Below are 16,729 nucleotides of genomic sequence, written 5' to 3'. Positions count from 1 at the left end.
TCTCAATGAACCTCGAGTTTCTCTCAGTCTCCGCCCTCTTTCAGAGCCAAACACTCCATTTGATTTCCTCATTCATTCAGTCAGCAGGCGAGTTTTGGCGTAGCCTAGTTCTGCCGTCTGTCATTTAAAAAAAATCATTAAAAAAAAAAAAAAAAATCAGAGTCAGTATATTAGAAGTCCATTAGGCACAGTAAGTGGCGACTTTTCACTAACATGGCATGTCCTTTTGATAACGATCCCGTGGATGAAGGTGCAGCATTACTGCGCAGAGAATTAAATATTCGTTGAGAGATGGTTATCAGACCACGCGTAGATGTTCTAGCATTTCCAGACAATTATCTTTTTGAGCGGTACCGTTTCACGTCACAGTCCATCATCTACATACAAAACCTAATCCGTCCTTACATTTGCAACATTACCAATCGTAGTCATGCTCTCACATCCCAGCAGATATTGTGTGTTGTGCTGCGTTTCTTTGCAAACGGAAGTTTTTTGTACAGTGTCGGAGCCAGCCACAGGCCTTCCTATAGTCTGGCTTATGGCCAGCTCCTCTGCCTCCGTTAGAGGTGGCGTTGCTGGACCACCACCCGTTTTACTGCCTTCTCTCTGTTGGCTGAGTAGAAGTCTGTGTTAGTTTAAATAGGCTTAGTTATTTAAAAGAACATGATGTAGATGAGAAGACATTTATGTGTGTGAAACCAGCATTATGTTGTGGATACAACTGCACAGTCAAACAGCCACTTAATATTTACTTTACAATGTAAAACATGATCAAAATGAGGTTCCCCCATGAGATTATGCCGAGGTCTCACCTGTTTGAACAATGTTTTTATGTTTCATCCTAAACTGCTGCCAAGTGCGCTTCTCCCTCGCGGGATTGGACCTAAATGAAATAAATTAATAGGCGACCAATCAAGCAGTTTTCCTCTGTAATATTATTGTGATTACAAAGGACCACATTTAAACTTACGCATTAACCGAGCAGCGATGTTCTCCCACGCCGTCTCCCTCTCTTTCGCAGCTGCAGCGGTGTTGTACTTCTTTCTGAAAACATGTTCAAACTCGCCTTATGAGCGAAATAAGATTTCTAGTTCTAGTGGGGTGAAAAACGCAGCCCTCCGCTTCCCCGTTGCCATGGTGACTCGTTGAATCGGGGTTCCATTGATGCTGGCTTTTTATAGTTGTGGTGCACGGGCTTAACTCCAGGTGAAACTACTCCGAGTTGATTAAACTGACTCAAATCAGCTGTTCTGGAACCGGAAACTCAGAGTTTTCTATCTCAGAGTAGATCAACTCAGAGTTCAGGATTAGACTCAGAGTTTGTTGAACCTGCTTTGTGAAACGGACCCCAGGTGAGGAGTTTCCTTAAAGCCATTCAGATTTTGTTTTTTTAAAACGTGTCCATACTTCTGCGTGACAGACGATCAGTAAATCATTTTCTCAGCTGTTCTCAGCTGTGAATGACACCTGCAGAGGTGTTGTGACGTACATTAGGTCCTTTTCTCTTGTAAAACAAACTGTTTGAAAACACATCAAATCTTCCCTTTACCTGACCTAACATCAGTTCACTGCTGCCCCTGGTGGATCATGTGACTTCCACTATAACTTATAACTAACATTATGCTCCAAACCTTTCAGGTTTACTGTCGCAGTTGCTGAGTATAAGATGAAGCATTTGTTGCCTCATATGAACATTGATTTACAGTATTTAATCCCATGTCTGCAGTATTTATGTACAGTTCACGTGTTTTCATGTTTTTTATATTTTCACCCAAATTAAAAAAATTATGAACTGAAACTTCATGTCTTCTGTTGATGTCTCATGTGAGCTTTTATTAATTGTTGTCCTGAATAACTGAAGGTTTTTTTATTTCTTGTGTTTATGTTTCTTTCATTTGCAGTTGAAATAGTGAGTAAATGACAATTATAGCACTCAGCTATGCTTCATGATCAGTTCAGGTGCACATTTAGTTTATGAAATATCAAGGAAATAAAAAACAATTACTGAAGTGACATAGTGTCATATATCACAAAAATAACAATTAATTCTCAAACCCAAGAATGTTGGTATTGTTGCTTTAAAATGACTGAAACCAGTCATAGTTGATCAGCATATTTTATTCATTTTCTTTATATTGGCACCTTATGTCTATTAAACTTTTTAAAAACATCCTCCATTTATTGGGCATAAGTCAACACATGTTGAGGCATCATTATGCCATCACTTCAGTCAATTACTACATCTGTTATCTAATCAATATTCATAACAAGTGAATGTCACAATGTTTGTTTTGGTTTGATAAGTTCTGCTTAATATTTAAAAAAACAAGACGATTTCTATTTATATTCTTGTCACGAATATTGAGAAAGAAGTAATTTTGGAAAAATATGGTCTATTTATGATGAAGATTAATGAAGATTTGGGTTTGAGATGATCCTGATGTCTCCCCAATTCATTATTTCCTATAGAGGAGCCCCCAGCACTCTCTCACTTATATATATATATATATATATATATATATATATATATATATATATATATATATATATATATATATATACTCTCCTCTGTTTATATAACTATAATAAAATATCTCCTTTAAAGATCAGTCTGTTTTCTTTTCTCAGTCAGTTTATTGCAGATACAAACATCACATAACTCAGCTGCTGACGAAACAAAAACAAAAACAGACTTATGTTTTATCACCAAACTTTTCATCATTCACCGATCAATAACACAGTTTAACAACCAAACCAATCATTCACTGATAAATAATACAGTTTAACATCAAACTAAAAGCTGTAATTGATGTGTGAACAAAATACAATGAGTGGTATCAGTAACACTTTATGAGCAGCAGCAGCAGATGAACAATTAATAAATACTTAATAAACTATGAAGTCATGGATGATTAATTAGAAGAGAAATAATTGTTGAAAAGTCCTTTTCTCTGATTACAGCTATAAACTGTTTATTAGGTATTTATATGCTACATAAGGTTTCATGTAATTATTATTATTCATGTTAATTTTGGTGTTAGGGCTCCATGTTGCTTTTCTTTCAGAAATAAACTTGTGAGAGGAAACACGGATGGTTCATCCTGTCACAAAACACCAACTTCTTAAAGATGAAATCTGACATTTTTTCTGGAAGTCAGAGTGAATTCTTTAGTGATATTAGTTGGAAAAGTCCTGGATGGATTTATGATGCATTAGTGTTAATACACAGAATAAACACTACAGGTTGGTCTGTGTTAAATGAGTGTTTTTTTCAGTAGGTTTTCTGAACACAGTAGTTTGATTAAAACAGTAATGTGAATATTTTTACTGTTAACAACATTTCATCACCTGCAAACATCTGCACAGGTGAGATCTTGCCGCCGTGCATACCGTAAACAACCCCCATTGAAGCTGATGATGTGATTGGCTGCTGTTTCATCTAACCAGCTCACTTGTTACTGGTTTTAAAATAGTCACAAATCTCCCTGTGTCACCACTAAGGCTGCAGCTGCTTCACATTAAAAGCCTTCCAGAGGTTCACTGAAGAAGGACTTTTAATGTGAAACAGCCACAGGAAGTGTGTGGTTTTCATCAATAACAGCTCAACAGCAGAAAACTTCACTGATCAATAAAGTGTAGAATCTGCTGATCAATTAAGGAAACAAAACAAAAAACATTAAATACTGCATCAGGGATAAAATCACAAACACAAACTGTAAACACAGAAAACATCAGCAGGAAGTTTTAGTGTTCTTACATTATTTTCCTCAAAAGTATTTTCAGATTATTTTCTTTCTACAAACCATCAACAAGCTTCAACCTCAGACTGAACAAAGAGAGTCCAGTAGAGTTTAACTGGAATTAGACTAAAGTTAAACTGGAGTTTAACTGGAGTTAGACCAAAGTTAAACTGGAGTTTAACCAGGGTTAAGGTTAAACAGGTTAAAGTACACTCAAAAAGGAGTTAAAATAGACTTGAACTGGAGTTAAACTGGAATTAAAGTAGAGTTGAACTGGAGTTAAACTGGAGTTAAAGTAGAGTTGAACTGGAGTTAAACTGGAGTTAAAGTAGAGTTGAACTGGAGTTAAACTGGAATTAAAGTAGAGTTGAACTGGAGTTAAACTGGAGTTAAAGTAGAGTTGAACTGGAGTTAAACTGGAGTTAAAGTAGAGTTGAACTGGTTCTTTTCGGAGCCCTTTAAATAAATCATCCAAACAAACAAAAACATGGAAACACACAAACATGTTTGACCCTGGTTGACCTTTGACCTCTGCATGATTCAGTCAAACAGTAAAAGAACCGAAGTGCCTTTTCAGCCCCACTGAGGAAGAGAGTCCAGGAGGGTCCAGGAGGGTCCAAAAGAGTCCAGTAGAACCAGGGTTAACAGCAAATCAGCCCCAGATGTTCCTGCTGACAGCAGCTGGAGACTGAAGACTTGAAAAGGTTGGTAGTGATGATGTGGGTCAAGGGGTGAAGACGAGAAGCACAATGTACAGTCCAGCAGAGGCCAGTAGAGTCCAGCAGAGTCCAATACAGTACAAGAGGTCAGTAGAGAGCTACAGAGTTCAGCAGAGTCCAGTAGACACAGGATTAAGACAAGGTCTGTGCTGAGAAGGGAGGGGGATCAATCAGAGGATGAAGAAGAGGAGGATGACCACGAAGAGGATGGCGAGCAACACACCGATAGCACACCACTGCCGACGATCTGTAGACACACAGACCACAAATATCACTTTAAATAACTGAAACTATGTCTAACTTTAGCTACAACTAACTTTAACTCTAAACGATAGCTACAACGTTAACTGTAACTAACTGTAACTACAACTATAACGATAACTATGACAATAATCATAACAATAACTAACGATAACTAACTTTAACTGTGACTATAACTAACGTCAGGCATCTGAAGAGCGACTGACTGGTCCGGCAAAAGGAACATGTGTACATCAATATTCATGAAGGCTTCTGCACTGACCATTTATGGTTGAATGTGGGCGTGTAGAGGGCAGATCCACATGCGCACATTTCCAGGTAGACTGTGATTTATAAAGGGGACATTTCCTGCTGGTGTGCATATGCATGGTTTTATAATCTCATATTTTGGGCACACGCCATTTTTGGCTTTCGTGCGCATGTACACTTTTAGTGTGGATCCTACACACTGTTTTATAAATGAGACTCAGGTCTTTAGCTCAAACCGCATCAGTTCACAGAAAACTGAAATACACACAGTCTGAAAACTGACAGACTAATGTTAGTGTTTCACTAGAAATTACTTCTATTACTCATTATTATTATTCTTTTTTTTCTGCCTCTAGTTCAGCAGAGACACTGAGGGTGACATCATGTGTTGCCGGGCAGATTACCGCTGGTCATGTGAGATACTTTGGCCAGTTTCTTCATGACATTGTCCAGTCTTGACTGAGTGTTGTCCATCTCATGGCTGAAGTCATCCAACATCCTGCAGGAAAACACAACACCTCAGGTTGTTAACCCAGAGCAACCTGAGACCCTGTTCTCCTTTAAGCTGTGTCCCCTCAAACCAAAGTCCTCCCACAAACCAAAATCCTCCCACAAACCATCTTTGGATTCTTACACGGCCTGCTCATCCAGCTCCATGCCGATCCTCTCTGACATGTTCTTCAGGACACCGATTGTTCCCGACACAAGCTCCAGCTGCTCATCCTGCTGCTCTGCCATCAGCTGATAAACAGACACACGCACACCTCATGCTTAATTTGAATCCACCAATTGTATTCAAGCATTCAGGATTCAGATGTTTTAAGAGGCTCTGTTGGTTCTTTGACACCCCGATACCTGCGACAGGTGAAGTTGAGCTGAACTTTAACTTACACCCAAGAACACCTCAGCACCTTCACCTTCGTAAGCAGTCTGAACTTTCTCTTTATGTCACAATGACCAAAACAATTATTCACGTTACCACACTGGCATTATGACATCATATCTTACAGCTCAGTGATCAGCTGTTTTTGGTCAGCTGTTACTGTACCTGCTGCTGAGCCTGCTGCTCCTCTATGAACTGAGAGTTGGCATTCTGCAGTTGGCTGTCCAGTCGGCTGTATTTATCAGGACCCGGCTGCCATATTGGACCCTGAGCCCCACGCTCGCCGAGCAGAGCCTGGACATATAATCAACAACAAACACACCCTCAGTATTTTACATGAACAGCGGCTCTACATCCAGACACAGACCTCCAGAGACCTGACATATCCTCACCCTGACCTCCAGAGACCTGACATATCCTCACCCTGACCTCCAGAGACCTGACATATCCTCACCCTGACCTCCAGAGACCTGACATATCCTCACCCTGACCTCCAGAAACCTGACATATCCTCACCCTGACCTCCAGAAACCTGACATATCCTCACCCTGACCTCCAGAAACCTGACATATCCTCACCCTGACCTCCAGAGACCTGACATATCCTCACCCTGACCTCCAGAGACCTGACATATCCTCCTCCTGACCTCCAGAAACCTGACATATCCTCACCCTGACCTCCAGAAACCTGACATATCCTCACCCTGACCTCCAGAGACCTGACATACTTTCATCCTGACTCCCAGTTGTTTTCTGAAGGGGTGTTTTTCTGTTTGTGACTAGGGATACAATGATTTTAGATTTTGATGGTACGATTATAGTCTGAGGGGAAAAAAATCACGGTTTCATGATTATTACGCATCAATTTATTTCACAACACTACGGATGGATAAACCCACATGAGCATGTTTTGTTTTGAAGAGGGAACCTAAGACACACTTTGCCAAGGATCCTGCAACAGTGGTTGAAATTCAGCGGTACCAGAGGTAGTCTTAGGCTAAAAGCAGTGTTTCCCCTATAATTGTACCAAGACCGAGGCCAAAGAGAACCCCCACCAGGCCAAAAAATTTCTTTTTTTGAATGCCAAAAATATTCGTAAATCAAAAATCAATAGCATTTGGGAGCCTCTGTGCGACACTGTTGCCTGGGAAACTCTTGATGTGACGTAGTGCCACTGCCATCAGAGTCCCTTTAAATTACTGCGAGAGCGAGAGCGTATAAGATGCAGGTTAGCTAACATGAGCATGGCACCGCCTAAAAAGAGAAAAAGCTGTAACGGGGTGACGGACAAACAAATATATCAACGTTTTTCTCCAAAACTGTGGAGTCAAGCAAAAATGCAGATGGGGAAGAAGGGAGAGGGACATTAAGTCATCCTCTCCTTGTGACCACTTTGTTTTAAGTCTTAAATGTACCGAGCAAACAAAAATTTGAATGCAAATATAAATTGCAGACCACCTGCTGCACCACCTGAACGAAGCCAACCACACAAATATGCCATCCCACCTGCCTCGTCCCTTTAGGGACCACAAGGCCTGAAAAAAATTCTAGGATTCTAGGGGAAACACTGAAAAACGAAAATAAACCATGCCAAAATGAACTTTGATTGAACAATGCAGTAATGACTTTAGTTGATTTCTAATATTTAAAATATAGTATTTTTAATTATTTTTATTAATAATATAAGATTAAGATGAACTTCATTGATCCTCTAGGGAAAAATAATACTAATATAGGTAATAAACTGAACAGTTTTATCATTAACTGACATCCATGCCTATTTTTTAAATTGATTTTTAATAATCTATTTTAATAATTAATCTAATTTTACATTTGGCCTAAGAAAATCCTGTCTATTATTGTTTTTGTTGTTGTTATGCAGATGTCATTAATGACTGAAATGCAGTTAATTAGATCTCATGGTGTAGAGCTGGAAGTCTATAAGATCTTTTACACCTGGTGTATCTGCCTGCCGTACCAGTGTTTACTGGTTCTACTGGAAGCAGCAGGATGTAAATGGTCACACCACATGTTGTTGTGATGAGTGTTCATGTATAAACGGTGTGATGCTCCTTTTCCTGCTTTGTTGCTGTTGGTTTACGTTGAACGCGTCACTACTCTGTTGATGGTGCCGTTTTTATATTTAAATCCCAAACAACTCAACGTTTCATTAAGTAACTAAAGTCATGTTTTTAACTTAGTTATTACTGAGTGTTTTACCTTCTCTTGAGCATTATAGCTGGGTGGTGATCTCCAAGATGTTGCATTAAGCTTTAGCAGCAAACTTTTACAAATGTAATAATCCGTCTTCTTGAACGAGCTCCTGTCTGTTCTTTATGTCTCCTAAATATTCCACACTGACACTTTGAGGTGTTTTGTGGTGGATACAACTCTTCAACGTTGGGTCTCTCAGCCAATGTCAGAACACTTCTCATCTCCTTTACGTCATGTGACCCCCTTCAAACATAAAGAAGGGGAGTCGCTCTCCTGGCAGCATGTGGAACTTTGTGTATCTGAGCTTGTTGCAGCTCAGCATTTTAAAATGGTGCACCAGGTTCCACCTGCAGTCTACTGGTTGTGCCAAAGGACATTGTTTTAAACACAACTGCCTAGTTTAGTTTAATTTTCCTCACAGCACAATTAATGCTCATTGAAAAATAATATACCGCAATATCCCTTTTTTGAGAGTGAGAACAGAAGCAGTCGGTGTAGCTGAGCCTTTACGGTTACAAAACCATGATGTGTGAAAGTGCAGTTAATAGGGAAATTGGTTAATCACTGCATCCCACAGGTTGCAACACAGGTTTCATGGCAACTTGGGATATCTGAAGATGTTTAGGGGATTTTTGATACTTTTGAAGATGACCATGGATCTCTGAAGAGGTGTCAGGGGTCTGTCAGGGAGTTTCTGTGTCTTTGATGGGTCTTTGGAGGGTCTTCATGGATTTCAGGCTTTTCTAAAGAGTTTGACTTCATTTTATTGAAGAGATCAGACTGCAGCCTCCCTCACTGTACAAACTGGGTATAACATGGAACACAAGAACACACCTGTGGGCAGGTAGGTCACCAGCTGAGTGGGCAGTTACCTGTTTGTTCTTTCTGTCCGTAGAGGAAACAGCTGGCCTCGACATCTGCTCTTTCATTTCCTTACAGAAAAAAAATGCCAGTCAGCAGCCAATGAGATTAATCAATTCTTCACATATAAATGTATAAATCAGGAAACAGATCAGCATACAACTGAATAAGGTTGTTTTATGTGCTCAGGTGTGGAAGTCTACCTGGACAGTCAGTGGGAAAGGGTCAGATCTGCAGAGGATGTTCACCTGAGCAGACAGACAGGTGAGTTAGTCCCTGCTTACCTTCACAGTGAGTCTGGTGCTGACGATGAAGGCCTTCCTCTTCGACAGCTCTGCTGCGTCCAGGTTGAACTTCTTTGGGTTGGACTCAACGATGCGTTCACTGACAGTTAAGAAACATGTCGATCTTCAAATGTTCACATCCAAATCTCTAAAAACACATCACAGGACGTCATGTGACACCCGGCGTTAGTCAGGTGATCTCAGCGCTGTGTTTAAAGGATATTGATGGTCTCATCGAGGTCCTCCAGGTCCCACTCGATGGAGCGCAGACTGTTCCTCAGCTCATTGGTCGTCCAGTCCATTTCTTCCTTAGAGGCTCCGCCCCCCTCCTGCAGCAACTCGCTCCATCTGTGATGGAGGCTCTGAGCTGCGTTCACTGCCTTCTGTACCTCACTGTTAACAAATAACAAGGTTCAGAGCTGCGTTCACTGCCTTCTGTACCTCACTGTTAACAAATAACAAGGTTCTGAGCTGCGTTCACTGCCTTCTGTACCTCACTGTTAACAAATAACAAGGTTCAGAGCTGCATTCACTGCCTTCTGTACCTCACTGTTAACAAACAACAAGGTTTTGAGCTGCGTTCACTGCCTTCTGTACCTCACTGTTAACAAATAACAAGGCTCTGAGCTGCGTTCACTGCCTTCTGTACCTCACTGTTAACAAATAACAAGGTTTTGAGCTGCGTTCACTGCCTTCTGTACCTCACTGTTAACAAACAAGCTTCTGAGCTGCGTTCACTGCCTTCTGTACCTCACTGTTAACAAATAACAAGGTTCAGAGCTGCATTCACTGCCTTCTGTACCTCACTGTTAACAAATAACAAGGTTCTGAGCTGCGTTCACTGCCTTCTGTACCTCACTGTTAACAAATAACAAGGTTCAGAGCTGCGTTCACTGCCTTCTGTACCTCACTGTTAACAAATAACAAGGTTCTGAGCTGCGTTCACTGCCTTCTGTACCTCACTGTTAACAAATAACAAGCTTCTGAGCTGCGTTCACTGCCTTCTGTACCTCACTGTTAACAAACAACAAGGTTTTGAGCTGCGTTCACTGCCTTCTGTACCTCACTGTTAACAAATAACAAGGTTCAGAGCTGCGTTCACTGCCTTCTGTACCTCACTGTTAACAAATAACAAGGTTCTGAGCTGCGTTCACTGCCTTCTGTACCTCACTGTTAACAAATAACAAGGTTTTGAGCTGCGTTCACTGCCTTCTGTACCTCACTGTTAACAAACAAGCTTCTGAGCTGCGTTCACTGCCTTCTGTACCTCACTGTTAACAAATAACAAGGTTTTGAGCTGCGTTCACTGCCTTCTGTACCTCACTGTTAACAAACAACAAGGTTTTGAGCTGCGTTCACTGCCTTCTGTACCTCACTGTTAACAAATAACAAGGTTTTGAGCTGCGTTCACTGCCTTCTGTACCTCACTGTTAACAAATAACAAGGTTTTGAGCTGCGTTCACTGCCTTCTGTACCTCACTGTTAACAAATAACAAGGTTCAGAGCTGCGTTCACTGCTAACAAACAACAAGGTTTTGAGCTGCGTTCACTGCCTTCTGTACCTCACTGTTAACAAACAACAAGGTTTTGAGCTGCGTTCACTGCCTTCTGTACCTCACTGTTAACAAACAACAAGGTTCAGAGCTGCGTTCACTGCTAACAAACAACAAGGTTCTGAGCTGCGTTCACTGCCTTCTGTACCTCACTGTTAACAAATAACAAGGTTCTGAGCTGCGTTCACTGCCTTCTGTACCTCACTGTTAACAAATAACAAGGTTCAGAGCTGCGTTCACTGCCTTCTGTACCTCACTGTTAACAAATAACAAGGTTCTGAGCTGCGTTCACTGCCTTCTGTACCTCACTGTTAACAAATAACAAGGTTCTGAGCTGCGTTCACTGCCTTCTGTACCTCACTGTTAACAAACAACAAGGTTCTGAGCTGCGTTCACTGCCTTCTGTACCTCACTGTTAACAAATAACAAGGTTTTGAGCTGCGTTCACTGCTAACAAACAACAAGGTTCAGAGCTGCGTTCACTGCCTTCTGTACCTCACTGTTAACAAATAACAAGGTTTTGAGCTGCGTTCACTGTTAACAAACAACAAGGTTCAGAGCTGCGTTCACTGCCTTCTGTACCTCACTGTTAACAAATAACAAGGTTCAGAGCTGCGTTCACTGCCTTCTGTACCTCACTGTTAACAAATAACAAGGTTCTGAGCTGCGTTCACTGCCTTCTGTACCTCACTGTTAACAAACAACAAGGTTCTGAGCTGCGTTCACTGCCTTCTGTACCTCACTGTTAACAAATAACAAGGTTCTGAGCTGCGTTCACTGCCTTCTGTACCTCACTGTTAACAAACAACAAGGTTCTGAGCTGCGTTCACTGCCTTCTGTACCTCACTGTTAACAAACAACAAGGTTCTGAGCTGCGTTCACTGCCTTCTGTACCTCACTGTTAACAAATAACAAGGTTCTGAGCTGCGTTCACTGCCTTCTGTACCTCACTGTTAACAAATAACAAGGTTCTGAGCTGCGTTCACTGCCTTCTGTACCTCACTGTTAACAAATAACAAGGTTCAGAGCTGCATTCACTGCCTTCTGTACCTCACTGTTAACAAATAACAAGGCTCTGAGCTGCGTTCACTGCCTTCTGTACCTCACTGTTAACAAATAACAAGGCTCTGAGCTGCGTTCACTGCCTTCTGTACCTCACTGTTAACAAATAACAAGGTTTTGAGCTGCGTTCACTGCCTTCTGTACCTCACTGTTAACAAATAACAAGGTTTTGAGCTGCGTTCACTGCCTTCTGTACCTCACTGTTAACAAATAACAAGGTTCAGAGCTGCGTTCACTGCTAACAAACAACAAGGTTCTGAGCTGCGTTCACTGCCTTCTGTACCTCACTGTTAACAAATAACAAGGTTCTGAGCTGCGTTCACTGCCTTCTGTACCTCACTGTTAACAAATAACAAGGTTCAGAGCTGCGTTCACTGCCTTCTGTACCTCACTGTTAACAAATAACAAGGTTCTGAGCTGCGTTCACTGCCTTCTGTACCTCACTGTTAACAAATAACAAGGTTCTGAGCTGCGTTCACTGCCTTCTGTACCTCACTGTTAACAAACAACAAGGTTCTGAGCTGCGTTCACTGCCTTCTGTACCTCACTGTTAACAAATAACAAGGTTTTGAGCTGCGTTCACTGCTAACAAACAACAAGGTTCAGAGCTGCGTTCACTGCCTTCTGTACCTCACTGTTAACAAATAACAAGGTTTTGAGCTGCGTTCACTGTTAACAAACAACAAGGTTCAGAGCTGCGTTCACTGCCTTCTGTACCTCACTGTTAACAAATAACAAGGTTCAGAGCTGCGTTCACTGCCTTCTGTACCTCACTGTTAACAAATAACAAGGTTCTGAGCTGCGTTCACTGCCTTCTGTACCTCACTGTTAACAAACAACAAGGTTCTGAGCTGCGTTCACTGCCTTCTGTACCTCACTGTTAACAAATAACAAGGTTCTGAGCTGCGTTCACTGCCTTCTGTACCTCACTGTTAACAAACAACAAGGTTCTGAGCTGCGTTCACTGCCTTCTGTACCTCACTGTTAACAAATAACAAGGTTCTGAGCTGCGTTCACTGCCTTCTGTACCTCACTGTTAACAAATAACAAGGTTCTGAGCTGCGTTCACTGCCTTCTGTACCTCACTGTTAACAAATAACAAGGTTCAGAGCTGCATTCACTGCCTTCTGTACCTCACTGTTAACAAATAACAAGGCTCTGAGCTGCGTTCACTGCCTTCTGTACCTCACTGTTAACAAATAACAAGGTTTTGAGCTGCGTTCACTGCCTTCTGTACCTCACTGTTAACAAACAAGCTTCTGAGCTGCGTTCACTGCCTTCTGTACCTCACTGTTAACAAATAACAAGGTTTTGAGCTGCGTTCACTGCCTTCTGTACCTCACTGTTAACAAATAACAAGGTTCAGAGCTGCGTTCACTGCCTTCTGTACCTCACTGTTAACAAATAACAAGGTTCAGAGCTGCGTTCACTGCCTTCTGTACCTCACTGTTAACAAACAACAAGGTTTTGAGCTGCGTTCACTGCCTTCTGTACCTCACTGTTAACAAATAACAAGGTTTTGAGCTGCGTTCACTGCCTTCTGTACCTCACTGTTAACAAATAACAAGGTTTTGAGCTGCGTTCACTGCCTTCTGTACCTCACTGTTAACAAATAACAAGGTTCAGAGCTGCGTTCACTGCTAACAAACAACAAGGTTCTGAGCTGCGTTCACTGCCTTCTGTACCTCACTGTTAACAAATAACAAGGTTCTGAGCTGCGTTCACTGCCTTCTGTACCTCACTGTTAACAAATAACAAGGTTCAGAGCTGCGTTCACTGCCTTCTGTACCTCACTGTTAACAAATAACAAGGTTCTGAGCTGCGTTCACTGCCTTCTGTACCTCACTGTTAACAAACAACAAGGTTCTGAGCTGCGTTCACTGCCTTCTGTACCTCACTGTTAACAAACAACAAGGTTCTGAGCTGCGTTCACTGCCTTCTGTACCTCACTGTTAACAAATAACAAGGTTTTGAGCTGCGTTCACTGCTAACAAACAACAAGGTTCAGAGCTGCGTTCACTGCCTTCTGTACCTCACTGTTAACAAATAACAAGGTTTTGAGCTGCGTTCACTGTTAACAAACAACAAGGTTCAGAGCTGCGTTCACTGCCTTCTGTACCTCACTGTTAACAAATAACAAGGTTCAGAGCTGCGTTCACTGCCTTCTGTACCTCACTGTTAACAAATAACAAGGTTCTGAGCTGCGTTCACTGCCTTCTGTACCTCACTGTTAACAAACAACAAGGTTCTGAGCTGCGTTCACTGCCTTCTGTACCTCACTGTTAACAAATAACAAGGTTCTGAGCTGCGTTCACTGCCTTCTGTACCTCACTGTTAACAAACAACAAGGTTCTGAGCTGCGTTCACTGCCTTCTGTACCTCACTGTTAACAAATAACAAGGTTCTGAGCTGCGTTCACTGCCTTCTGTACCTCACTGTTAACAAATAACAAGGTTCTGAGCTGCGTTCACTGCCTTCTGTACCTCACTGTTAACAAATAACAAGGTTCAGAGCTGCATTCACTGCCTTCTGTACCTCACTGTTAACAAATAACAAGGCTCTGAGCTGCGTTCACTGCCTTCTGTACCTCACTGTTAACAAATAACAAGGTTTTGAGCTGCGTTCACTGCCTTCTGTACCTCACTGTTAACAAACAAGCTTCTGAGCTGCGTTCACTGCCTTCTGTACCTCACTGTTAACAAATAACAAGGTTTTGAGCTGCGTTCACTGCCTTCTGTACCTCACTGTTAACAAATAACAAGGTTCAGAGCTGCGTTCACTGCCTTCTGTACCTCACTGTTAACAAATAACAAGGTTCAGAGCTGCGTTCACTGCCTTCTGTACCTCACTGTTAACAAACAACAAGGTTTTGAGCTGCGTTCACTGCCTTCTGTACCTCACTGTTAACAAATAACAAGGTTTTGAGCTGCGTTCACTGCCTTCTGTACCTCACTGTTAACAAACAAACAAGGTTTTGAGCTGCGTTCACTGCCTTCTGTACCTCACTGTTAACAAATAACAAGGTTTTGAGCTGCGTTCACTGCCTTCTGTACCTCACTGTTAACAAATAACAAGCTTCTGAGCTGCGTTCACTGCCTTCTGTACCTCACTGTTAACAAATAACAAGGTTCTGAGCTGCGTTCACTGCCTTCTGTACCTCACTGTTAACAAATAACAAGGTTTTGAGCTGCGTTCACTGCTAACAAACAACAAGGTTTTGAGCTGCGTTCACTGCCTTCTGTACCTCACTGTTAACAAACAACAAGGTTTTGAGCTGCGTTCACTGCCTTCTGTACCTCACTGTTAACAAACAACAAGGTTTTGAGCTGCGTTCACTGCCTTCTGTACCTCACTGTTAACAAATAACAAGGTTCTGAGCTGCGTTCACTGCCTTCTGTACCTCACTGTTAACAAATAACAAGGTTCAGAGCTGCGTTCACTGCCTTCTGTACCTCACTGTTAACAAATAACAAGGTTCTGAGCTGCGTTCACTGCCTTCTGTACCTCACTGTTAACAAACAACAAGGTTCTGAGCTGCGTTCACTGCCTTCTGTACCTCACTGTTAACAAATAACAAGGTTCTGAGCTGCGTTCACTGCCTTCTGTACCTCACTGTTAACAAACAACAAGGTTCTGAGCTGCGTTCACTGCCTTCTGTACCTCACTGTTAACAAATAACAAGGTTTTGAGCTGCGTTCACTGCTAACAAACAACAAGGTTCAGAGCTGCGTTCACTGCCTTCTGTACCTCACTGTTAACAAATAACAAGGTTTTGAGCTGCGTTCACTGTTAACAAACAACAAGGTTCAGAGCTGCGTTCACTGCCTTCTGTACCTCACTGTTAACAAATAACAAGGTTCAGAGCTGCGTTCACTGCCTTCTGTACCTCACTGTTAACAAACAACAAGGTTCTGAGCTGCGTTCACTGCCTTCTGTACCTCACTGTTAACAAATAACAAGGTTCTGAGCTGCGTTCACTGCCTTCTGTACCTCACTGTTAACAAACAACAAGGTTCTGAGCTGCGTTCACTGCCTTCTGTACCTCACTGTTAACAAATAACAAGGTTCTGAGCTGCGTTCACTGCCTTCTGTACCTCACTGTTAACAAACAACAAGGTTCTGAGCTGCGTTCACTGCCTTCTGTACCTCACTGTTAACAAACAACAAGGTTCTGAGCTGCGTTCACTGCCTTCTGTACCTCACTGTTAACAAACAACAAGGTTTTGAGCTGCGTTCACTGCCTTCTGTACGTCACTGTTAACAAGGAACACCAGTGTTCTGCAATTTATACAAACTGAGGCTACAATTAGCTTAGCTTCGTGTCCTGTTAGCCTGCAGTTAGCTTAGCTTCGTGTAGTTCTTATAGCCTGCGGTTAGCTTAGCTTCGTGTAGTTCTTATAGACTGCGGTTAGCTTAGCTTCGTGTAGTTCTTATAGCCTGCGGTTAGCTTAGCTTCGTGTAGTTCTCACCCTTTGACGACGAAGAACGGGTCTTCCATGGACATGTTGCCGAGTTCAGTCCATCACAGACCGGAGGCTCCGGGTCCGTTTCACGGTGTCAGACCGTCCGTTAGTCCTCCACACTTCTTCTTTGTTTACATGCAGTAGCGACTTCCGCAGCGGAAATCATCCAGTAACATCACACGCACACGTGACTCGAGTCTTCTTCTTCTTCTTTGGGGTTTAACGGCAGCCTGCATTCCTGGTGTTGCCGCCTTTGTAGGAGCGAAAATACGATGAGCGTGTGGAATTGTACTAAGTAATATACAAAACATTAAGAGTTGCACAACGCCAATGGATAGGTGAAAACAACTCCTTTAATGGAGATTGTTTTCGAAAGTTCTGGTTACAATCTCCGTGAAAACAAAACTTTTACCAGATCCAATTGACCTACGCCGGTCATTG

At 42.0% G+C, this 16,729-nt stretch overlaps 1 protein-coding gene across 1 annotated transcript; it reads right to left on the bottom strand.

Moving 5' to 3' along the window:
- Positions 1-2,614: 2,614 nt before the first annotated feature.
- On the bottom strand, positions 2,615-16,518 carry stx6 (syntaxin 6). The gene is made up of 8 exons (XM_042417839.1): positions 16,295-16,518; positions 9,434-9,603; positions 9,211-9,305; positions 8,938-8,997; positions 6,018-6,146; positions 5,604-5,710; positions 5,374-5,468; positions 2,615-4,706 (listed from the first exon to the last, which is right to left on the bottom strand). Exons 1-8 carry the CDS (start codon positions 16,327-16,329, stop codon positions 4,630-4,632), a joined length of 768 nt encoding a protein of 255 aa, XP_042273773.1. The 5' UTR covers positions 16,330-16,518; the 3' UTR covers positions 2,615-4,629.
- Positions 16,519-16,729: the final 211 nt, after the last annotated feature.

This window comes from Thunnus maccoyii, chromosome 7 (genome assembly GCF_910596095.1).
Source record: "Thunnus maccoyii chromosome 7, fThuMac1.1, whole genome shotgun sequence".
Taxonomy (NCBI): domain Eukaryota; kingdom Metazoa; phylum Chordata; class Actinopteri; order Scombriformes; family Scombridae; genus Thunnus; species Thunnus maccoyii.
This window is presented reverse-complemented; position numbering and strand designations above follow the sequence as displayed.